Below are 25,058 nucleotides of genomic sequence, written 5' to 3' on the forward strand. Positions count from 1 at the left end.
GGCCAAGCAAAAGAGCCAGGTGCAGACCCAGCTTCCGGGACCTTTTCTCTACAAGGCTGTCCCCTGGGGCTGCAGTTGTGTGTGTGTGTGTGTGTACAGGTGTGTGCACCTGTGTGTGCGCATGAGGGAGAATGTGCACATGTGTACCCACACGTCCATGCACATGTGAGTCTGTGCACATGTGGTACCCAAGTACATGTGTACATGAGGCACTGTGTGCCCGTGTGGGTGAGTGTGTGTCCCTCCCCTCCCCACTGTCCAGAGTCAAGCCAGGACCCAGGACCCCCAGTGTCCCTTGAACAGTAGGGAGGCCAGAGATCTGTGGTGAGTGGGGCCTGGGCCTCCTCTGCTGCCCTGCCCTGGCAGGGTGGGTGGCACTGGGCCCTGGTGGACAGGCTCCTTGGTCCTGGTGTCCCAGGGTAGAGGGTCCCAAGGGCACTATGCATAGCTGTGCTGAGGCTTTGTGGCCTACAGGGACCATCCTGCTACCCAGGCCCCTCCTTGAGCCAGGGACTGGGGCCCACGCCACCCGCCTGGCGCAGGCCTCCCGTTGGCCAGCCTGCTTTCTTTGGAAAGCAGAGAACATTCTTTGGTGCCCCTTGGCTGCCATGCACAAGAGTGCCCACTGGAGAAACTAGAGACCCCAGGGCCCCGGCCCAGCTGTGCCCCCAGTTTCACGGGAAGCTCTAACGCCCAAAACATCTAGGAACCATTCCAAGGGCTGGATTCACGACGTCGAAGTTGGAAGTCCAGCCATGCTCAGGGAGCATGGGAGGCTGCTGGGCCCAGAGGGCTGGAGCTGGGTGGGTGAGCTGCCGCCCAGGGCTAGTGACACGGCTCCCCTCGTGCTGCCCAGGCTGCTGGTGCCGGCTGACCGTGGTGCACGTGTGCCCAGCTCGCCCCACAGCTCTGGAGCTCTGTCCGAACAGGAGAGCTGGCGACTCACATGCCAGTGCTTGGTGGAGCCTCCTCTGCCGGCTCCCCTTGAGACAGGCGCGGGTGGTGATTGTGCAGAGAATTCTAGTAATACAAGTCACGGTGAATCTCAGCTCCCCGACCCGGGCGTGGGCCCTCACCCACCACAGGGGGCCGGGCCGAGAAGGGGGCCGCATGAATAGGGCTCTTCCTGGGCCAGGGAACCTCCACCCAGAGTCCGGCAGCGCTTTGTGCTTTTTCACAAAGGGAGAACACGATGCCCCTTCTCATCTTACTGTTCGGGAAGCGTTTACAAACTGCGCTAAGATACACCTCCCTGAAGCAGCCGAAAGGACCTGTTGGAATTCCATGGCTCAACTTCGCAAAGAAAACAAACCTCGGCGGAAGGGACGCTGCGGGCCGTGCTCTCAAATCGTCAGTCTGTCCTCAAACGAGTCTTGGCTCAGAAAAGTCCTGCGGCGAATTGTTTTTCTGCCAAATTTCAGTCTAAGATGTAAAAAACGGAGAAACCAGAAGCACTAAAAGTGAAAATGAAATAAAGGGAGACCTCCCATGCAGGCGGAACATCCAACAAGTGACCCTCGCAGCCAGTGGACGCTGGCGCTGGGCGTCCCGAGGAGCCCTGCCGGGACAGTCCCCCTCCACGAGGAGGGGCCTCCTGCCCACCAGGCCACACTCCCCCGGGGCCTGAGAGGGGGAGTCAGGACCTAGCTGCCTGGAGCCGGAGAGAACCAAGTGGCCACCACAGACTGTGGCCCCGAGGCCAGGGGCTGGTCTACCCTCCCGCACGCTGGGGTTGAGCGTGACCCCAGCCCCTGCTGTAAGACACCCCTCCTGTCTTACACATGCACACGTGCACACGCTTACATCATACACGTGCACACGCATCTGGACGCCTGCGTGGAGCCACTGCCTATGGCCCATTCCAGGCTGCCTCAGGTCTGGGCGGCTGTGCGAGGGCATATGGCTGAAGAGTACCCCAAGGGGTCAGAAGATGACAGGCCCCGTCCCGTAGGGAGCACAGCTAGGGTAAGGGGAGCTGGGGAGGACCTCACCCAGGAGAGGCAGGCCTCAGTTTCCCTGACGCTGCAGCCACAAGACTGTCCTCCCCAGGGTTCCTGCCAACTCCAACACCGAGAGTCTGTGTTTGGACTCTTCCAGTGACCGCTGGCGTCTGCGAGTGATGACTCACGCCCGTCACTCATCCCCCTCCTGCGTCAGTCCCGGGGGTGGGGGACCCTCTGCAGGGTGCGAGTCGTGGAAGTGATGCAACTCCTGCTTGGACAACACGCTGACTCACGCAGCCCCTCACCCGGCCCAGGGCCAGGAGAGAGTCTGGAGCTGGGGCAGGGCAGGGGCCGGGGCGGCAGGGGCCCTGTCTCTATGCCCTGCTGGGCCTGGCTCTGCGGGACTCCCCCTGCTTTCTTGCCTGGGTTGAGGGGCTCTTCTCCCCCTGGCGAGACCCCCTGTCAAGGGCTCCTGCAGATAGAACTTGGCCCCCTCGAGGCCCCAGCGGGTGCAGAGCTGTATGTACTGTGCCTGGTCCCTCCTACCCTGGTGCTGTGGCACCCACAGATGCCCCCTGGAAAAACCCGACTCACCCCAGATTTCCCCCATTGCCCTACACGTGGCCCTGAGGCTGGGGCCCTCCAGGCACCAGCCTGCATTCAGTGGAGCCGGAGGTCACGTTTCTCACTGTTTCTGTGGTGGGAGAAAGACATTCCTGAAAATGGATTCCTGAGGTTTCTAAAGGTCTGTACTCCAATTACTGAATTCTTTCCATCCCCTTCTGAGTTCTGCAGCCACACGTTTCCCTGCCCGCAGGGAAAACACTCTTCGGAGGGTTCTTCAATCCCACCTTCCCCAGGCTGCCAGGACAGGTGCCCTGAGAGTCCCTTGGGAGCCTGTCCAGCCCAAGGACACAGCTCGGCTCCAAGCTGTTCTCCGAGAAGGAGGTGATGCTGACTCATTCCCAGGGGGCTGGAATGGGCCTGGACTGCCCCGTTAGAGGTGGGTCCTGCACTGTGAGCCTGGCGTGGCTGCCTGGCATGTATCTGCCAAAGAAACCACACTGTCTCGAGTGTGTTCTGTGTTCCTGAGGTCACACAGGCTCTTCTGAAAGCAATTTTCCAAATAAAGAGTATGACGACTGAAATACACTGTATTTGGAAAAATGCCTCCCACCCTCATCTCACCAGCAGCTTTTCGGGGAATTCATTGCTGCCTCTGCAGTCACCCAGCCCTGTCTAGGGGCTGCCACCTGCCCCGTGCCCACCCCTGAGCAAGCCAGCCCTGCAGCCGCTCTCCCTGCTGGCCGGCAAGAGGCAGCTCTGTGGGTGTCTGCTCCCAGCCTCAGCCTTCCCACGTGGTGCTGATCTCGGGGGGCTGTGGGCACACCCTGCCACGTGTCTGAGCAAGCCTGGTGGGCAGAGCAGTGGCCCCCAGAGGCATCTGGGTCCTGAGAACCCGTCCCACAGTGCAGGCCGGGCTGGCCTCTGCCCCCTCCCCCCAGATTTGAGGCTTTGTTCTGATTTCCGGTAGCTCCGGGCCTGGCCCTGGCCCCCACACCCTGCATCTCGCCCTGTCTGGCCTGGCACCGTGGCCCTCAGGAAGGACCCTATGGAACACAGCCCAGGATGGGAACGTCTTCCTCCGCAGCAGCACCGTGCTCTGCCCTGACTCACCATCCCCGCCGGGGTCACCACGTGCTCACTGACAGGCCAAGAACGGGACAGACCTCAGGGACAAAAATGTCTTGCCAGCATCACCTAAGCCGCTCACGGCTATTTTCAGTGAAATAAAGTAGGTAATACATTAGGTTTTAAAGAAGAAATAGAGGAACCATATGAAAAAGCCCCTGGAAGGATCCAAGGGCAAAAGAGTGGCCTGCCCATGTGGGACAGCTCACCCCACGTTCCCAGGTGTGGCTACGAGAGGATGCAGTCCCTGCCCAGAGGTCAAGACCAGCGGCTTCGTGCTGGTGCCTGGACTTGAGCAGAGCCGAGAGCGCCCTGTGCTTTGCGGCCACTCGCATGGACCTGGGCTGACCCGTGGCCGCCCTGCCCCTCCGCCAGCACAGCGGCAAGGCTCGCCGCCCTCTGGCCAGAGCCGGGGGCCACGCCTCAGGGACAGGCCCGTCTGGCCGGGGGTGAGGGTCGGACCCGAGGCTGGGGCGTGAGCACATACCAATGTCGAGCAGATGCCACTCTCTAGTCCCAGACTTTCCCACTATCCCAGGCAGAAAGTCACGTTCTGGGCCCAGTCCCCACGTGCCCTCAATTTGACTGCACAGCATGGTGAGCAAGACTGTGCACTGGTTTCTGGTTGCAACAGATAAAAACTTACTGTTAATATTTTATTTAATATTTAACATCTGATTTTTCATTCTGAAATACTATTTTCTGCATATCCCTGTTTTTTGTGCCCACCATCCAGATTTAGGAGGTGTGAATATTTTGTCATGTTTCCTAAAGACACAAAGGTTGCAGGTGCAGCCGACGCCCCCTCCCAGGTTACCTGCCTCTGTGTGTACCCATTAATAGTAACTGTTAATTTTTACTTTTAAGATCCATATACATATCACTGACTTACCGTTTTCTCCCAGCATTGTATTTGGGGATTTAATCCTGTTGGTACACTGAGATATTCACGGCTTGTGTCTTTGAAGCCAGCCACTGATGCACCTGTCCATCCCCCTGGGGGTCTCTCATGGCCACCGATGCACCGGCTGATGCACCTCCCACCTCCCCACCTCCCAGCTTGCCCATGTCCCGGAGACACCTGTGTTCTTGGACTTTCAACTTCTTATCAGTCAGAAGGGTGGGAGTCGGGGTCTCCCAATTGCCTCCCTGAGTCCCGGGAGAGTGGAGGCTGCCCCGGCCCAGGCCGCACACCCGGTCCCTGGGCTCTGAGATCCCTCACCCCTGGAGCCTGGCGCAGGTTCAGCCTCGGGGCAGCCAGGACAAGGGAGGGGCCTCTTGGGCCCGGGGCCCCACGAGGTATGCTCTTGGCAGGTGCTGCTCGGCGTGGGATCCGGCCCTGCTCATCCCTGAGCTGTGGATGACCACTCCCCCAAGACTGTGAGTTGCATTTCTAGAAGCTGGTGCTTGAAACCTGTCTGATAATTTTACGTCTGTTGAATCTAGTAAGAAGGAAATGGGTTTGTATTTTGCATCTTTTAAAATTTCATTTCTAGTAATTTTTAAAGACTGTAATGTTGCAAAAGTATTGCTCCATGACAGGTTGGAAATTTAGGATCGAAAGCCCTGCCCTAGGAAAGCTCCGAGGCACCCTAGCCCGGGTCTGGGGATGGGCAGCTGGAATGCGATCTCTTCCCCGGCCCGGAGTCTCCTGGGCTACCAGGCTGTGATAGGGTCCGAGGAAGTCTCATGCAGGAGGGGCCGGGGACCCGCGTGAAGGAGTTTGCTGCATTTGAGTTTTACCCCTGGAAACTGACTGAAAGGGAAAAGGAGCCCAGCTCTGCCAGCATGTGTGGGTGTGGCCTCACTTGTGTATGTCATGCTTAGAGAACGAATGTCCCCAAGATGGGGGTGGACCTCCTGTGCTTGCCTGGACACAGGCCTGACCTGCCTCTGGACACGAGGCAACATCGGACGTGAAGCACAGGCAGAGCCGCTCTAGGCACAGCAGAGCAGGGCCGTGGGAGAGTTCTGGGTAAAGGAAGCCAAGGGGGACCCTGCCCAGCACAAGTCAGATGGGACATGGTGGAATGAATGGACCAGGCAGAAGCCTGGTGTGCGGTGTCTGTCTCTAAGGGCACGAAGGAGAATGTCCTCACTTTTAGGAAACACGCAGGCCACATAGGGGTTAAGTGCCATGACATCTGCACCTATCAAACAGTGCAGAAAAAACTGCGTGTGAGTGTGCAGACGTGTGTGTGCACGTGCGCTGGTGCCTGTGTGTGCATGCACTGTGTGTGCGTGTGTGTGTGCGTGTGCACGCATGTGTGTGTGTGCGCGCGCGCGTGTGTGTGTGTGTGTGTGTGTGCGGCTCAGACCATAAAGCAAATGGACAAGTGTCAACAGCAGGTGAACCTGGGTAAGGGCAGCGGGTTCTCGTACCAGCGTCAGTATTGTGAATTTTCTGTGCGCGGGTTCTTTCCAAACTAAAAGGTAGCAAAGGCACCACTCGGTGAAGGGTGGACGGAGGTGGGACCCCCAAGCAGATCAGTGTGGGTGGGCCCAGCGTGCTGGCGGGGCAGGGTCTCGGGGCCAACCGGCGCTGTTCCATGTGATCAAGGGTGACGTGTGATTTAAACGATGCAGAACGCCCTGGCCGTGCCCAGGAAGCTGCACCTGCGATGGTGCTCGTCCCTCTCTGGGGTATGAGGTCCCCTCCTGGGCTGTGCAGACTGATGCACAGGTGGAAGGACCTGGAGTGAGGACAGGGGTGCTGCCCCGCTGTGGGGCAAAGGCGGAGCTGTCCTGGGAGGCAGCCACGCTCCCTCGGGGAGAGCGGGGCTCGGGGACCGCCCGCTCCTGAAAGCAGTCAATGCCTTCCTCCCACAGGAACTTCCCCGACGGGCATCTCCACCCTGGCTCCGTCCAGCACCATGTGAAGTCGGTGTGCAAAGTCTTGGATTTACCACCTAAGAATTTTAGGAATTTCCTCTTAGTCTAAAAGAAAACTTGTTCAAAACCTCTCTTCATATTTACAAGTGCTTGAGTTTGAAAGAATTTTTGTCCTCTCCAGAGAGGCAGTGGCTTCTTAGCCACGTGTGTGTGCCTGGGTGGGGGCTTTGTGGCTTCACTGCACCTCTCAGTTTGGGGTCCAGTTCGGGTCAGCATCAGGGCATGGCCCCCAGGAGGCTGGTGAGGGCACAGGGCCCCTTCCGGCCTGGTAGTGGGTGGATGTTCCTCCCTGGAGGCCCAGGGACACTGGATGACTTGGGCTGAAGGGCAGGAGCTCCAGGTCCAGCAGGAGGCCGTGAGCATCTGACTGGCCCGGCTGGAGTGGGGCACTTGAGGGGTCAGCGGAGGTGTCCTGGGCAGGAGGTGGCTGCAGCCAGTTTGGCCAGACCCACCTACGGAGCCCAGCTTCTCCTTGGCCTTCCTGTCCATTCTGGGGTCTTTCTGGATTGTTCTTCCAAGAAAACTCATTCTACTGGGGCTGGAGGTGGAAGCCAGGGGCTCCTGACTCCCCTGCGGTGGCCTGTTTGGGATGTAACGGCTCCTGGGTTCAGATTCCAGGCCCCAGCACAGCAGCCCCACCCCAGACGCCGTGACGTGAAGGGGCACAAGCGCTGCGCAGTGTCTGCCAGTGCCGATGGCCTGGGGGCTGACCCTCATGGTCCCCCGGCAGGCAGCCTGCTCGCAATATCACTTCGCTTGCCGCTGGGATAATAGTCGTAGGACATTCTTTCACTTTTGAAAAACACATCCAGCAACTGTAAATTAACACTCAACTTTACGCTATTCATCCATGGAAAATTTAAAGCTAAAAATGAAATTTCTGCCAGATGGCGGCCAGTTTGACTCCTGCAGATGGAACGCCAAGAGAGGCCAAGCCCAGCCTGCCCAGGGCCTGCAGCCCGCAGGGCAGGGCCATGTGAGGAGGCCCTGTCTCCCTGCCCGGATCCTCTCCCAGTGTGGTTGCCTGCTCTCTGGCCCCCAATGCATGCAGGTGACGCCCACTCCTGTCTCCCTGCTGGGCCCCTTTTCAGCCAAGCCTGATGCCCCAGCGCCATCCTGCTTCAGGGCTCCCTGAACCCTCCTGGGCACTGCTGGAACCTGGCACCCTTGCCCTCCGGACCTACTGGGTCCCCTCCTGCCCTCCAGGTCTGGGTCCTGCCCAGCCCCAAGATTGGCCCTTGCTCCCCTCTGGCTCCCTCAGGGTGGGGGCTGCTATGGCTTGGAATATTTGCCCCCCCATATCTCATACTGAAATCTGACCCCAGTGTTGGAGGTGGGCCTGGTGGGAAGTATCTGGGTCCTGGGGGCAGATTCCTTGTGAGTGGCTGGGTGCCCCCCCCAGCAGTGAGTTTGTTCTCCGTCAGTTCATGCAAGAGCCGGCTGTTTAAAGGAAACTGGCACCCCGATTCGCCAGCAACACGCCTGCTCCTCAGTCACCTTGCGCCATGAGTGGAAGCGCCCTGAGGCCCTCACCAGAAGCAGACGCTGGCACTGTGCTTCTTGTATAGCCTGCAGAACCGGGAGCCAAATAGACCTCTCTTCTTTATAAACCGCAGGCTGCAGGGCGTTCCTTTACAGCAATGCAAATGGACCAACAGAGGGACCCTCAGGGCAGCCCCTGCTGCTCTCCTGGCTTTCCTGGGACAGGACTCACTGGGGTCTCCCGCCACACCCCCAGCCAAGCCCCGGCGGATGCGCAGGTCACTCTGTGAGGTGCTGGCTGCTGCGCAGAGCTGGAAGGGCCGCCTGCTCCTGGGTGCATGCCCCGCGGCTCTGCCGTGAGTGCAAAAGAGGCGGATGAAGTCAGCCTCTCGCAAAGACAGAAGATCCAGCCCCAGTGACAGAAGATGACGCCTGGGGCTCAGCTCAGGCAGGATACACGAGGATGCTCACTGTTGCACTGTTTGTGACAGGGAAAAAAGGACCCCGTGCCAGTCAAGAGCAGAACATGCAATTGTGGTTCACTCCTGTGAACTACATGGAGAGCTCATGCCAGGCAAAGGGGCAGGTCTGCAGAACAACCGGAAGTGTGATTCCATTTTCATTAACATCAAAGCGGATGACCTGACCCCAATCGAACAGGAATTCTGAAAGATGAGAAACGAAGGCGTCTGGGGGAGGCCTTGGCTGTTTTGTCTCCAGGTGCAAAATCCACAATGGTAATAAACGTTCACGTATTTATTTAGTCCTACTGGGTGCATCATATTTAAATGGATTAGATATAAGGTACAAATAACATGAATGGGCACACTTGAATATAACACATTATAAAAAACACAACACGATGCTAAGCTACCCTGAGAAGTTTGCAGTTAGTCTCATTACTTTATATTTGTACTTTGCACAAGATTGTTAAGAACCATGCTGAGAGGTCTGCACTACTTGTGAAAATAAGAATACAGTCTAAAGATTTCACCTGGCTGGGCATGGTGGCTCACACCTATAATCCCAGCAGTTTGGGAGGCCAAGGTGGAAGGATTGCTTGAGTCCAGGAGTTTGAAGTTTGAGACCAGCTTGGGCAACATAGTGAGACCCTCTTTCTAAAAAAAAAAAAAAAAAGAGAGAGAGAGAGAGAGACAGAGAGAAAACTTCACCTAAGGCTCAGGCTGCATTACTATGACAGTTTTGAGCGTGTGATTGCCACCGACATCTATGTTCTTTCACTGAATGCTGAGTGTCCACACCTTTACTTTTGGGTTCACTGTCCCACCATTCCACAGATAATACTCCATAAAGCACACTTCTAGGGACACTACTGTTGGTTCCCTAAGCCACATTCCCCCTGAATCACTGATAAACTTGGTGTTGGTTGGCCGTAGTGCTGCACTGTCTTCACTCAAGTTAACGGAACCTCTACATCTTCCTCACCATTCCATTTTATCTTTGCAATTTTCTTCAACTGCCTAATGCTTTTACAGACTCACTCAGGGCAGGGCAGCACTGAACAGATAGCTTGTTTTCGTGTAAAATGAATCCAATTAGGGACTTCAGGGCAACGCTAAGTCTCACTTGGTCTAGTGCCCTCCAGTGCACCAGAGTGGTACTGCGAGCAGAGGCCAGCAGGGGCCGTTCCATCCGGAAGGAGTAAATGTGGTTTGGGCATAACAGTGTGAACCCGGAAGTACTGCACTATGTCACTAGCTATGAAATCAAACATCACACCACACTTAAAATGACCATTTTGCCATTTAATTTGCATACAATAGCATTGTTAATAGCACACATCTCGAAGGAAACGAAGTTTGGTCAACTTGAACGAGATTTATATTCTTTTCCTGAAATACATTCCATTAACTCATTGACTCTGGCTACATTAATGAATCAAATGAATGATTTCATTCCTCCTGGCCAGGTCCCTTCTAGAGCAATTCCTCTGAATAGCGTAGGTGACATCTTCTGTCTATAAACATCAGCTTTAGTCTCAAAGCTTTTTCCCCTCAAAACTTAGAAGCTTAGTGAAAAAAGGAAAATTACAGTGAGAAATGTGACCACTCCCTGGCATGGCACTTCTGGATTTTCCGTAGCACACATGGATAACTTGAAAGACATTCTTGTTGGCAACCGTTTCCCCTGTGCCGTCTCTGTGAGAGGCCTCACCTGTGTGGGATGGGGGCAGGGGACGGGGTGAGGCTGGTGAGGGAGGAGCTTGGGCCCAAGGTGACATCTGAACTCTGAATCGCAACTACACAGTGACGCAAGAAAATAGAAACACGTGAGGTGGCTAGAAACACACAAGGCAGCACAGCCCTGCCACAGGCCAGGCCTGCGGGGAGCAGAGCTCAGCCCCTGGCACACCTGCGTGGGTGACCCGTGGAGCTGGGCAGAAAAGGTGCTGCCCCCTGCCCAGCCCGGACTCCCGCAGCCCTTGTTCCCAGGCACCTGACGCTTTCAAGCGCTACCAGGCAGCCCCCACACTGACATTTATAGGCTGAACTTGGGCTTTCGCGCATCAACTGATGACGGACAGGAGTTCGACTTTGGCAGTGCTGTCACCTCTGCCTGGGAGCAGGGTTCGTGCAATTACCTGGATGTGTTACTTAATTTTGCCTTTTCCAAGGACAATTGCCAGAAAAGAAAAACAGATGTTCTGATGTTAGTGATAATAAATCAAGATGAAAAGGCTGACCGTGGCAATTGTCTTGACTCAACCAGATGCCCACGGGACTGAAGCTGGCTGCATGTATGCCCCATTGTGAAAAAAACCAGCACAAATAAAGAACACGAAATGCTAAAAACATGGCAGCAAGCTTATATTTAAAACACAAGGTGAAGCAATGGAAGAAAGCACGAGATTCTAAAGTCGGGTCAACAACCAGCCCCGGACAACGGAGACCGACCACTCGGCCAGAGAAGAGCACAGAGGCCTGGAGAGGGGAAGGCCGACTGCCAGGCTCTCCTGGGGGGAAATCTGAAACAAGTCCCTAAGGAACACCACAGCCCTCTGCCCTGCCCCTCTGCAGAATCACCCGCAGGGAGTCCCCCGCCCCAACCAACGCTGCTGCTCAACATGCTGCCGGGTAGACCAAGGGGACTGGAGCTTGAGGAAGACATGAATTAAAAGTTATTTTAATGTTTATATTAATATTTCACATTTAACCTACATCTTAACATTTGAAATAATCATGTATACATTACATAGCATGCACAGAGAAAAGCGTTTATACCATAATTAGGGTTGATTTTGGAATCAACTTAGAACATGTGCATTACCATGAGATTTCTGAACATCTGATGTCAGAATGCATCTTCCGGACAAAGGAAACCTAGAGAGGGACAGCCGGGCTCATGCTGCACGCCTTCCAGAAGGACTGTGAAGGTACGGGCAGGGGGGCCCTTTTACTGGTAGCCCAGGCATCCTGGTGTCTTGAGGGCCCAGGAGACGCCGGGGAGGCTGTGACGGTGGTGACCTGAGGCACAAGCATCACCTAAAACAAAGTCTTTAACGTGCAGCTGGCCGGAGCCTCAGCTCTGCCCAGGGAAAAGGAGTGATAATTCCTTCCTGCCCTGTGTTATACACAAGTGTGGTGACATCAACCAGAGTGAGATAACACATACAATGTTCTTTGACAATTTTTAGGTAAATGTAAGGGAGGGTTAGAATTTACCCCATAACCTCTTTTCTAATCTGGTGTGGTCCTGACTAGTGGGAGGAGGTGGGGACTGAGCCCCTCTGAGCTGGGTCACAGGAGTATTTCCTGAAAGGGGCTCCCATCCACCCGAGAGAGGAAGAAGCCGCCTCACCTGCAAGGTGAGTTCAGGTCCAGAATTCGTCTCTGGAGACAGAGCTTCATCCATTGAACATGGCATCACGTACCAGCCTGAGCTTCATGTGAACAGAACCAAGTGACAAACCACAGATAACGGGAGGATAGGGCAGAGTGGCCCTGAACTGCCCAATTTCGCCTGTGTGGCTGTCGGTGTGCAGAACACCTCACGTCCTGGGCTCGGGTGTGCAGCAGACCCTGTCTCCCCAAAGAGTTGCACCTGGACAACCTTCTAACAGCGAACCAACAGGGGGGTGTTCATTTTGCTTCAAACATCAACATTTTAAGGAAGTTGAGCAAAGTTTCAGACATATCACATATATGCTACCCTAGATAATCAGAAAAATACTTTATTGAATTACATTACTTAATTATTTCGCCAAGAAAAAAGTACAATTGCATTTGCTGCCTAACATATCCATGCTGGTGGGCTGGCTGAGGAACCGGAAGACCAAAAGATCATCTCTCGTGTGTAAATCCCCCAAGGCAAGCAGGTCCTACAGGAAGCATTGAGGGTCATAATAAAAAGACGTTAACTTTGTCTTTGAAATGACTTCAGAATTTCATACTGTTGAAGAAATCGAGAATGCAAACGCCAAATAAAAAAAATAAGTCGGGGGAAAAGAGTTCATCACTTTAAATATATATATTTTAAAATTCAGATACCCTACAAATCTTTTTATAAAGTGTTATTAATATATTTAAGTCATAATTTAAAAATCTATAACAAATATAAAAATGAGCATTGTTGAATTTCTAAACTACTAAAGAAACACAATTCTCAAGAATATTTAGGCCGGGCGCGGTGGCTCACGCCTGTAATCCTAGCTCTCTGGGAGGCCGAGGTGGGCGGATCGTTTGAGCTCAGGAGTTCGAGACCAGCCTGAGCAAGAGCGAGACCCCATCTCTACTAAAAATAGAAAGAAATTATATGGACAGCTAAAAATATATATAGAAAAAATTAGCTGGGCATGGTGGTGCATGCCTGTAGTCCCAGCTACTCGGGAGGCTGAGACAGGAGGATCGCTTGAGCCCAGGAGTTTGAGGTTGCTGTGAGCTAGGCTGACGCCACGGCACTCACTCTAGCCCGGGCAACAGAGTGAGACTCTGTCTCAAAAAAAAAAAAAAAGAATATTTAAAGTTTTGTGTCTGCCCTTGTCACACAGAGTTAAAAATTTTATCTAAGACAGGCATTTACTTTTCAAAGTTGGCTGAGCACTTGCCTAAATACTGCCTCTGCAGCAGGCCCGAGATGCTGATTGGCGGCCTGGGGGCCGCGGCTTGGGAGGGTGGCCCGGCCTGGGAGCTTCTGAGGCTGGGAGAGCCCCCTCTTCCCACTCTACCTGGAAACTGGGATGCTGGACTTTGTGACGGTCCCTTGTAGGGGATCTGCAGCGGTGGGACTCTGATAAATTCAACAAACACAAAATCATGAATGCTTTAAATGTCCTTAGTGACATGGTAACTGCATCATTCTGTGCTGTTTTACAGTTTTCAAGGCTGTCTGTTGATTCGGAGGCACCTTCTGAGTGCCCGGGCTGAGCAAGGCCCTTGCCGAGCCGCTGCCAGGCAGACTCTCACCGGAGGCCTTCTCTGGGCGGAGATGCCTGCCTGTTACCGGTAGTGCGTCCCCCACCAGACCCCTCCTTTGTGCAGTGCTGACAACAGTCAAGAGGTACAATCCATAGCTTTTCCCAGGGTCAACATTAATAAGCTAAGCAGAAACAACAGGGGCAGGAGTCCAGGGTCTCGTGATCGCCTGACCTGCCTGCACAGCCCAAGACCGACTTCAGCCCAGGGCCCACATGCCGTGGCCACTGTCCTACCCAGTCCCCAACCCTCTGGCTTGTTGAGTGAGTCCAGCACCTTCTCACCATGTGGCCCCATGTGGTCCTCCTCAGTCCCAGCCTGTAGCTTGCCCTCTGGTCATGCCTTAACCTCGGGGTCCTTTCAGGTGCTACCCTGAGGACTCTGACGGTCTGGAAGCTCCCGTGGCAAGTCTACCCATCCTCATGCTTTGGCCATGCCCTCCAGGTGATGACTCCTGCATCTTGGGTCCAGCCCACACCAGTCTGCAGGCTCCACCCAGGGCTGTGGTTTTACTTGTCAATTGGATTTCTCTACTATATTAGACTGTTTCTTGATTGTCTGTATTTTATAATGGCTTGACATCTTGGGGCCTTGCTAGTCTTGGAGACACTGCTCCTCCCTGGGCCAGGAATTCCTAGAGATGGTGGACCACCTGCCTGTGCGCAGGCCTTTCATATGCAAACCCACCAATCCAAAGCCCAAATCCTCAACCACTTCCTTATCAACTCTCACACCCCAAGCCAATGTTCCCCAGGCCTATACATACAGCACAATAGGGGACAGGCCCCATAGCCCAGAGTCAATGGGAATTATTCAGACTGGCCCACCCTAGGCTACCTGTGCTGCCCAACCTTCTGCAGAAACAGTATGGTGCCCTCGTTCCCCTGGCTCCCTCTGCCTCTCTTGGGAACTGTACTAAACTCTCCTTTCAAGGCAGTGGTCTCTGTGCTGTCACCCTACTGCACCTGATTACAACAAAACCGGGTACTGTTGTTTTTTTTTTTTTTTTTTTTTTTTGAGACAGGGTCTTGCCCTGTCACCTGGGCTGGAGCACAGTAGCGTGATCATAGCTCACTACAGCCTTGAACTCCTGGGCTTGAGCAATCCTCCTGCCTCAGCCTCCCAAGTAGCTGGGACTACAGGCATGCACCATCATGCCTGGCTAATTTTAAAACAATTTTTTGTAGAGAAGGGGGTCTCGCTATGTTGTTCAGACTGGTTTCAAACTTCTGACCTCAAGTGATCCTCCTGCCTCAGCCTCCCAAAGTGCTGGGATTACAGGTGTGAGCCACCACACCAGGCCAACCACGGGTACATTTTAAAACATCTCAGACAGCCTTGCATACAACCAAGCTCATTTTCTTTGCCTTGCCAAGACCCACCCTGCTTGCACTGTCTGTCCGTCCATGCAGTGGCCAGAGGAGAGGCAGAGAGTGGGGTGGGGGTGCAGTGACAACATACACCCTGCCCTAGGGGACGTGAAAGCAGGCAAGTGGATGAGGTGGGGCAGATATTTGGGGGGTTTCACAGGTCCTACTGCAGGAGCCTCGCCAGGCAGATGGTGGGATGGCCTCCAGATGTGAGGGGCAGCATACACAGCACGGCAGGCTGGGGGAGCTGGAGGCCTGTGGGTGGCCAAGGGCAGACTTGACCACGCGCGTCGGAAACCGTTCAAGGACTCTGAGTAAGGGGCCAACAGGGAGAGTCTGCCTTTTAGAGAGACCACCTGACCTTTGAACACTTCGATAAAGAGCTCTGTGTACAGAGACATCGGTGTGTGCTTAACTCCACAGCAGAGACTGGGGGCTGCCCAAAGGCCTAAGGAGAAGCAGGTGAGGTGAACTAGGGTCTGTCCAGGGGCTGGCAAACCACAGCCTGGCAAACCACAGCCATGGCCACCTCCAGCCCCTGCTGTGGTAGATGCAGTTTCCCTGGGCACAAGCCATGCCCCTCTGTTGACACACTGCCCACCACCACCTTCTCAATACAAACACAGTGCTGAGTAGTTGTTCAAAAAGCCAAAGATATTTACCACCTGCCCTTTACAGAAAACACTGGCCGACCTCTGGTCTATTCCTGTGATAAAATATGCAGCCATTCCATGGTTCTTTTAGAATTTTAGCAACAGGACAAATGCCTAAGTTATGTTTTAGCTTCAAAAAAACAAAATACATACAGTGATATATACAATATAACCTCACTCAAAACATGTAAAAACAGGATAGAAAGCAATAAACTAGCATTTTAACAATAGCTATTTCTAGTGAGTTAGATTATGAGTAAGTTTTACATTGTTTATATTTTCCTTTTTACATATTGTTAAGAAGTCACATGCAGGACACTACCTGAGAGCCTTTGCCGAGCTTTGACTTGGCGTCAGGCCGAGGTTCTGGGGACCTCGGTAGGAGACGCTGCCTGTGGTGGGAGGGAACAGAACATGCGTTGTTTATGTTAACACATCACAGCACTTGGAAGAAGACGACCAAACAAACCTGCTATGTTTCCCGGTAGCCGTCACTCTCTCCCCATCAGTAACGGGTTGAACCGCATAAACGCACAGATCGAGTTCTCTGGCTGCTACACAACTCTAAGCATCCACGACGATCCCCCTGAGAACTCCTGAGTTCTTCCCAACTCCACAGAAGCATCCACATGAGGGGAGTGCAAATGTTTTACATATTAATCTTTTTACCTTTTTGCACCTTTGCAACATAGAGAATATTTAAACCATCTGAAAAAATTGGCAGTTTAACATCAAGACCTGGAAACCAGGACTGGTCGGTCTGGCTGACTTTTAGCCTCACACAAGAGCTCTTAGGCCGTGGCTTCTACCTCTGCCGGCCCGGGGCCCAGCCGGGGACGGCCTGCCTGTGCACCAGGCAGCTGTGGGCACGCGGTGCGTGCCGGTGCACAGGAGCACTCAACAGATGTCTGGAGACTTGACTTCCCTCCACATGCTGAAGTCTTGGCTGCTGGTACTCTGGGAACCGCTGGAAGAGCAAAAGTACTTCCAGAAGTTCTTTGGCTCCTTCTGCATGGGAGTCTGACCTGAGTTTCACTCCCTCCATTTCCCTGGTGACATGAAAAGGGGGTGTGACAACTCTGTTCTGGGGCAACACCACGCATGGTCAAATTGACCGTGGGCTGGGAAACCCACCTGGCGGGGGAGCCGGAGCCGTGCACGCCCCTGAACTCTCGGACTGGCCGCTGCCCTGCACATCCTGGAATGTTAGGGGGTGCTGGTCTGTGGGGCCAGAGGCCCTGAGAAAAGGCAGCCTCTGCATCCCTGACGGGAGTTTTTCTCTGCCCCTGGGCAGTGGGGACTGGGAGGACGCTGCCTGCTGGCAGCACCACAACGCTCCTCAGTCTGCAGGTGACCCCCAGAAGGCATTGAAAATGGCTGAGAACCAGGGAGGCTGTGTGGATCTCGTCTTTAAATTTTCTCTGTTTTATGGCCGGGTGCAGTGGCTCACACCTGTAATCCTAGCACCCTGGGAGGCCAAGGTGGGAGGATCCCTTGAGCTCAGGAGTTCGTGCCAGCCTGAGCAAGAGCGAGACCCCGTCTCTACTAAACATTTAAAAATTAGCCAGCTGTGCTGGTGGCGCCTGTGGTCCCAGCTACTTGGGAGGCTCAGGCAGGAGGATCGCTTGAGCCCAGGAGTTTGAGGCGGTTGATATTGCTGGGGTGAAGCCTGAAGAGAAAAGGAGAACCCATGTCATCTCGGACCGTTTCTCCGTAAGATATGCATCCGTTATGGGGGATGTGATGACTGTAGTGGAGAAACCTGGTAGATGCCAGTGTGGTCAGGTAACTGAGGTTAATGTCCTCATGGAGGGACCAGGTGACCACAGTTAATATCTCTGAGGTAGATCAGGCCAACTTCATGTGCCCTGATGTGATGTGCTGAGAAGAGCAGTAGAATTTCTGGGGCCTTCCTGCCAAGAGAGGGCGGTCTGCTCTCACAGGGAAACACCAGATGACCCAGGCATGGGTCACCCTTCAGAATTTAATGTTTATATTCTTTAAAACTATTGAGGACAAGAAATGGGAAATATGAAGGAATGGCCAGTCCGAAGGAGATGAAGAGACGTTGCAAATAGACACAGCTTGTCCTACACGGGAATCCAGACTGGAGAAGAAAAGAGACTGTGGGGACGGCTGCTGGGACAGAGAGCTGCCACCATGGACGCCAGGCATGAGCTGTGGGTGGTCTGCAGAGGAGTGCTCTTGTTCTCGCAGGGGCACTGGGGCACCGTGTCTGTAACATGCTCTTGGCGGTTCGGGGAAGCACCAATGGCCACGGGCAGGGAGCAAATCTGGCAAAATGTTAATAGCTGGGGAATCTGGGTGAGGGAGACAGAGGAGTTTTTCACACCGTTCTTACAATTTTTCTGTGTGTTCTTACTATTTCCAAACTGCATTATTTAAAAAAATAAGTTGGATAGTCATCCTATAATATACCTCAAGATAAACTCCAAAGAATTTGGAAAAAGTAAACATTAAAAACTAGAAAAATTCTCCTCTGTGAAAGACAATGTCAAGAGAATGAGAAGACAAGCCACAGACTGGAGAAAATATTTGCCAAAGACACCTGATAAAATACACACAGAACTCTTACAACTCAACAATAACAAACAACCTGATTTAAAAAAATGGGCCAAAGACCTGAGCAGACAATTCGGCAAAGAAGATACACAGATGGCAAATAAGCACACAGAAAGATGCTCAGAATCATGTGTTATCAGCAAGATGCAAATTCAAACAGCGAGATACAACTACACACCTATTAGACTGGCCCAGATCCACAGCACAGACAAAGCCACACGCTGGTGAGAGTGTGGAGAAACAGGAGCTCTCACTTCCTGCGGGTGGGAATGCAAAATGCCATAGCCTCTTTGGAAGACAGTTTGGCAATTTCTTTCAGCACTAAACACACTCTCACCATATGATCCAGCAATCACACTCCTTAGTATTTACCCAAAGGAGGTGAAAACATGTGCACACAAAAACCTGCCCATGGACATCTACAGCAGCTTCACTCATAATTGCCAAAACTCGGAAGCAACCACAATGCCCTTCAGTAGGTGACTAGATAAATAAACTAGGGTATATCCAGACAATGGAATATTATTATTCAGCAACTAAAACATGAGCTAGGCAAGCCATGAAGAGACATGGAGGAGGCTTAAGTGCATAGTACTAAGTGAAAGGCACCAATCTGAAAAAGCTACAGACTGCATGGCTCCAACTATATGACATTCTGGAAAAGGCAAAAGTATAGAGACAGTACAAGATCCGTGGTTGCCAAGGGCTGGGAGAGAGTGGGAGGAACAGGGGGTTTTTAGGGCAGTGACACTGCTCTGTATGATACTGCAATAGTAGACACATGTCATCATGTATTTGTTCAAGCCTCCAGAACGTACCACACCAAGAGAGAGCCCTAATGTAAATTGTGAGCTCTGAGTGATAATGATATATCAATGTGGGTTTATCAGTTTTAACAAACGGACCCCTCTGGTGGGGGGTGTTGACAGTGGAGGAGGCTGTGCATGTGTGGGGACAGGGAGGATCTGGGAAATCTCTGTAGTTTCTTCTCTATTTTAATGCGAACCTAAAACTGTTCTAAAAAAATAAAGTCTACAAGAAAAAAAAAAACAAAAGAACAAAAAAAACCCCACCTAAACCAAGTGATATAGGCATGTTAAAAAACCTACCTGACCATGAAAACCTATGAAATCAAAAGGATAATAGATTTGAGCACATAAAAATATTAAGTTTCTAAAACTCCAAAGTTAAATACAAAATTACAAAGCAAATTGGGTAAAATGTCAAATCCTTCAGATTGAAGATTTCATAAACATAAAGGACAAAGGGCAAAACAGATAATTCCTAGAAAAACATAAGTAAGGAATAAAAACACTTGGAATCATTAACAGTCACAGAAATGAAAATCAAAATGATGACCTTTCCTTTCAGACTGGCAGGAAGGTGGCACCACAGACCCGGTGTTGCTGACAAGGATATCCGGGGCACTCTCAGCCTGCTCGCAGAAGGGAAATAGGGTGGCCCTGTTTTAACTTATCCACATACATTGCAAGCTACGAGAGTTCATGTGTTTCCTGTGGCCTTCTAGAAATGTACGCTAATAGGAGAATCCAGTGAAGACAAAAGTCTATGCACAAAAACGGTGAACCTCTGAACCATAACACACGTGGGGACAGTGAGGTTAGGCACGGCCAGTCCATGGGATGGAACGGAAAGCAGCTGTGGGAAAGTGTGGCTGGCACAGTGTCGGGAAGACAGCCTGCACAGTCTGAGGTCAACGTGCTCAATGTATATGCCCCACATGCAGGGCAGAGCAGGGGGTTCTGCTCAGGGCTCCCCACTCTCACAGCCAGCACGTGAGACAAGGCCAGAGGCTCCAGAGCTGCTTCCCCTGGTGAGGAGGGGTGAGCCAGAGGCCTTGTGATTCAGGGGAGTGCTGGGCACAGGGGCGAGAGCCAATGACAGGGGACCTCCCAGGCCAAGGTGGAGAAGGGGAGAACCAGAGCAGGGTTGGGGGACTTGCTTTGGAAACAGACCAGCAATCCAAAGCCAAGTACCAGTAAGCAAACCCAGTAACACTGTTTTTGTTTAAACCAAGGGGAGACAGAATGCAAAGGAACCAGTTTTCTTCTGAGACTCGTTCAGCAGTAAGCATAAGAGCTTCTCCCTGAAAGATTCAACAGCTGCACCATTTTAGTCCCGTGCTAACTTGGTTGAAGGACAACACTCACCTGGGTAATTCTGATGGCCTTGATTCAACGTGACTTTTCAGGGAACATATTTTAATCCATGCATGGACCGATCTGGAGTGAGGTTACAGGAACTTTCACTTACCCATGCGTCCAGCTTGGGGTGGACTAATCAACGAGATCCTTGCAGGGCCAGTTGCTACCTCAGGCTAAGAATGCAAAAAGAAAATAACTGATAAAATTCCAAAACTGCCATTTATGAAATTCAGAATCTCATTATTTCTTTTTTACCTTTAATTTTTTAATTAATTTATTTTTTATTTATTTATTAATTTTTTTTTTTTTAGAGACAGGGTCTCGCTCTGTTACCCAGGCTAGAGTGCAGTGGCGTCATCATAGCTCACTGTAACCTCAAACTCCTAGGCTAAAGCAATCCTCCTACCTTGGCCTCTTGAGTAGCTCGGACTACAGGTGTGCGCCACCGCATCTGGCTAATTTAAAAAAAATTTCTTTTTGTGGAGATGGGGTTTCACTACATTGCCCAGGCTGGTCTCAAATTCCTGAGCTCAAACAATGTTCCTTCCTTGGTGTCCCAAAGTGCTGGGATTATAGGTGTGAGCCATGTGCCTTGCCTCATTGTTTATTTATTTATTTTTTTTTTTGAGACAGAGTCTCACTCTGTTGCCCAGGCTAGAGTGAGTGCCGTGGCGTCAGCCTAGCTCACAGCAACCTCAAACTCCTGAGCTCAAGTGATCCTCCTGTCTCAGCCTCCCGAGTAGCTGGGACTACAGGCATGCACCACCATGCCCGGCTAATTTTTTTTTTTATATATATATTTTTTAGCTGTCCATATAATTTCTTTCTATTTTTAGTAGAGATGGGGTCTCACTCTTGCTCAGGCTGGTCTCGAACTCCTGAGCTCAAACGATCCGCCCACCTCGGCCTCATTGTTTATTAAGAACATATTTCTAGGGCCGGGCGCGGTGGCTCACGCCTGTAATCCTAGCACTCTGGAAGGCCGAGGTGCTAGGATTACAGGCGTGAGCCACCATGCCCAGCCTGTCTCCTTAGTCTTTATCACCCTCCGACAAATTCCTGGCTGGCATGGTTCGATGTTCACCTCCAGCTCCTGCCTGCTGGAATGCTGGCCCATGAGGCTGGCGGAAGTGGGTGGGAGCTCTGATCCACCAGGACCTAAAACAGTGAATGGATCAAGGACACCACTAAGTGTTTTTAAGAATTTTAGGAGAGAAAAGTAAACAAAGGTCTCGACTGACATTGGAAAATGTAAAATCCTGGGTAAATCCTCATCTTGGGTGCATAACTTTGTCACCTTGAAATCCAGGTGCTGACAGACAGGGTGGAGGCAACACTCATGGAGCTGTGTGTGCCAGGCCCAGCTGTGCCAGCCTCCACCCCACCCAACAACCGCGAGCCAGGTGCTGCCACCTCGCTGCCCGACACATAGGAAGCTGAGAGCCAAGGCTGCCAGCCCAGGAAGGAGGCTGGTAGTGGAGGCCACTCCTGCTGCCTGGTGTTACCTGGGGGTGTTAGCAAGGTGCCATGTGCAGCCTCCTTCCTGGGGTCCCTCCTCCAGCTGCCAGGCCCCTCCCCTCACCTGTGAGTCCCGTGGCTCTGCTGTCACCGGCTGTACCCTACTGAGGCATGGCTACCCATCTTCCTGGCTCCGTACACTGGCACACCCACCACACAGATGCTTTGATCCACAGGCACTTCTGACCCATCACAGAAGCCCGTGTCCTCGGCCTCTCCATCAGTGCAGGGCAGGCCTCACTCCGGGGGCACCCTCAACCCCACCTTGCCTGTCCTCCACTCTCGCTTGCTGGCCAGACTACAGCCCTGGAGGGACCAGCCCTTCAGCTTCAACGGCCCTCTGTGCTGCCCGCAGGCCAGCTCTCCCACAGAGCTGTCCACTCAGCATGCTCCCATCCACCCGAGCTGATGGCTGCACTCACACCCCAACCAGACAGAACCCCGGGAAATCACAGCCTCTGCCTCATTAGGGCAGGCTCCAGGTACTTCTCACCTCCCAGGAGTGCTCTGATCCCTTCCTTTCTGGATCCTTCCATCAGCTATGATATCTTCAGTGTGTAGTGCATCTTAAGAATCCCGATATCACCTCCCCTTGGAGCTGTGCTCCATCTGGAGTAATCTGCAGTGTCCCCCCAGGCCACCTGCCCAGGTGCCCATTGGTTCACTGTGCACATGGTGTCTCCAGCAGGCCTGGGCACTGTCAGGACCAGAGCGCCCCCACTGCCCGCCAAGGCAGATGCTATTCCACCTGCCCCTTTGAGCCTCATCTCACCACCAGGCTCGAGGTTCTCATGAACTTTACAATACATTATTTGAAACTTCAACAGAGAAAATTATCACCACACACTAAGGACAAAATTACTAATGCATGACTGGGATGAAGTAAATCGTCTTTTCTCATCTAGCATCTAATAAGAAAGGATTTTTGCTGGGTACAGTGGCTCACGCCTGTAATCCTAGCACTCTGGGAGGCTGAGGCAGGAGGATCGTTTGAGCTCAGGAGTTCAAGACCAGCCTGAGCAAGAACAAGACCCCGTCTCTACTAAAAATAGAAAGAAATTATAGCTGGACAACTAAAAATATACAGAAAAAATTAGCTGGGCATGGTGGCACATGCCTGTAGTCCCAGCTACTTGGGAGGCTGAGGCAGAAGGATTGCTTGAGCCCAGGAGTTTGAGGTTGCTGTGAGCTAGGCTGACGCCACGGCACTCTAGCCTGGGCAACAGAGTGAGACTCGGTCTCAAAAAAAAAAAAAGAGAAAGGATTTTTGTTTGTTGGGTCAGTTATTGAGTCCTCTGTTTAGGGGGAAGTCTAGTAATTGCTGGAGCAAAAAGAATCTTAAAAGGCCGGAGTTCCCAGGCTTCTGGCCCGCGACAGCGGCCCAGGGTGGGTGCTGGGAAGGGGCTGGTCAGACACCGTGGTGAGCACCTGCCATGCTTCACGGCCTCTTGGCTCCCACCAAGCTTCCCAGGATGCGACATGCCAAGCCTGGAGCACGCCTGGGAGCTGCCAGCGAGGCCTCGGATGTCGGCAGCTGCGCTCGCTGCACTCAGGTCCTGACAGTCTAGACCGGGCCAGGCGCACATTTCTCCTGGGACTGCCCAGCAGAAAGCAGGCCCAGACCCGGCCCGCATGGTTCTGGGAACGACACCAGACAGCCAAGAGGCCTCAGGGAGGTGTCTCAAACATCAGGCTGCCATTCTGGGGAGTGGGGCTTCCAGAGTGGAGGCCTCCACATGGCAAGCTTGGAATTCACGGGAAAAACAAGACCCCCACACTGCCCCTTTAAGTTAGCCCAGAACACCAAGAGGAGCAGCAGCAGGCCTTTCAAATCCTCTCCTCCCACGATGCCTTCCCAGGCATTTCTGTAAAGATGGCAGAGGGACGCCCTGAGCTCTCCCCCACTGGGACTCTGTGTCACCCCAACACCTGCCCAGTTATGTGTGACGGGTGCCACGTGTGGGCTCGGCCCACAGGATGCAGTCGAAACGTGCTACCTTGTCCCCCTTGGTCTGTTCATACCTTACCTAGCAGAGGGTTTTCCTGCCAGAGAATAAATACTTGGTAAGGCTCAGGTCGCTCCTGATGTCAGAAAAAAGTGTGAAAGATCCTATGGGGCCTGTGTCTTTCCTTGTCCTGGCACTGTCTTCCAGCTGTGAGCTGCAGAAGACATTGGCGCCCATGTTTTTGCCCATGGGCTGTGGTCCTGCCACATGGGAAGGCTGTGCTTCCATCGGCCGCAGGGCCACAGTCCTGGCCGCCCACACGTGTGTTTGCTCTTGGATTCTCCTTCAAACTAGTTTTCACATGTTACTGGTGTCCCTCATTAACTCATGAGTTAAAGTCGATGAGCTTGAAATAATACCAACACATAGAAATGATAAACACTCACACCCTGACGTGACTGTTACATAGTAACAAGTCGCAAACATTTACATGGATGCCAGAAATATGTACAATAAATATCAATTAAAAAATTTAAAAAATAGCAAGGGCATATTATCAATAAAAAAGTATGTAAGAGGTGTTTATGTTTGTGAGTCATGATTTTACCTTTTAAAAAAAGCTCCGTTAACACTGGCGTACGCAGTACGCAGTAGAAAGTCCTGTGCTCATTCAAGGTTAACAGCCTGAAATCATCCGGCCCAGTCTGACACCCCTCTCCACGGGAAGGCAGACTTCCCCTCACCTCCTCCCATCACCAGCAGCTCCAGGGCCCCAGGCCTGGTGCAGTGAGGCAGGAAGAAGAGGAAAGAGCCAGGCCCCGCCAGGCCGGTCCAGGCTGTGCCCAGGCGTCCTCATGGGAGGCATGGCCCCTTCTTGCCTGGCTGCTAGCTGCGCTGGCCTCTGCTTCTCGAGTCCACCCTGAGAGACTCCTGTGCTATTGCCCTCTCCTTCGATGAGCCTTTGGGGCAGGAATGCCACCAAGATTACCCTAGATGACACTCCTTCCTGGAGGGCCCCAAGTAGGTGTGGGGTGTTCACCAGACAGTAGGAACCCAGTCCACACAGGCATCTGAGTGGTCGCCCAGAACCTCTGCTCAGTCTGGATTTACTAGAAACCCCCCTCACTCTACCCCACTTGGGGTGCAAAGCCGCTTTCTCTAAAGAAGCCTCTACATACATCCATTCCAGTGTGACAAGGAGTTTCAGGAAGTACACTAGTTTTCGATATTTTTCTTGAAAATTTGCATTCTGCTGTAGCACAGGGGTTGGCAAACTGTGGCCCACATCCTGTTTTTGTTAATAAAGTTCCACTGGAACACAGCCATGCCCGTTTACTTCCACACTGGCTGCTGCTTCTTCCATTTACTTCTGTGGCTGCTTC

At 52.6% G+C, this 25,058-nt stretch overlaps 2 protein-coding genes across 2 annotated transcripts in view; one reads left to right on the forward strand and one right to left on the reverse strand.

Moving 5' to 3' along the window:
- MAEA (macrophage erythroblast attacher, E3 ubiquitin ligase) overlaps positions 1 to 25,058 on the forward strand; it is a 400,167-nt gene that overhangs the window by 132,114 nt on the left and 242,995 nt on the right. The window lies entirely within an intron of this gene.
- RNF212 (ring finger protein 212) overlaps positions 11,489 to 25,058 on the reverse strand; it is a 40,839-nt gene continuing 27,269 nt past the window's right edge. The window contains exons 9-12 of the mRNA XM_069496116.1: positions 20,322 to 20,385; positions 15,787 to 15,856; positions 13,195 to 13,256; positions 11,489 to 12,348 (exon numbers count right to left, since the gene is read on the reverse strand). Of these exons, the coding sequence (XP_069352217.1) occupies positions 12,311 to 12,348; positions 13,195 to 13,256; positions 15,787 to 15,856; positions 20,322 to 20,385 (234 nt within the window). The 3' untranslated portion in view covers positions 11,489 to 12,310. The remainder of the gene's footprint in view (positions 12,349 to 13,194; positions 13,257 to 15,786; positions 15,857 to 20,321; positions 20,386 to 25,058) is intronic.

Source organism: Eulemur rufifrons, chromosome 20 (assembly GCF_041146395.1).
Source record: "Eulemur rufifrons isolate Redbay chromosome 20, OSU_ERuf_1, whole genome shotgun sequence".
Classification (NCBI taxonomy): domain Eukaryota; kingdom Metazoa; phylum Chordata; class Mammalia; order Primates; family Lemuridae; genus Eulemur; species Eulemur rufifrons.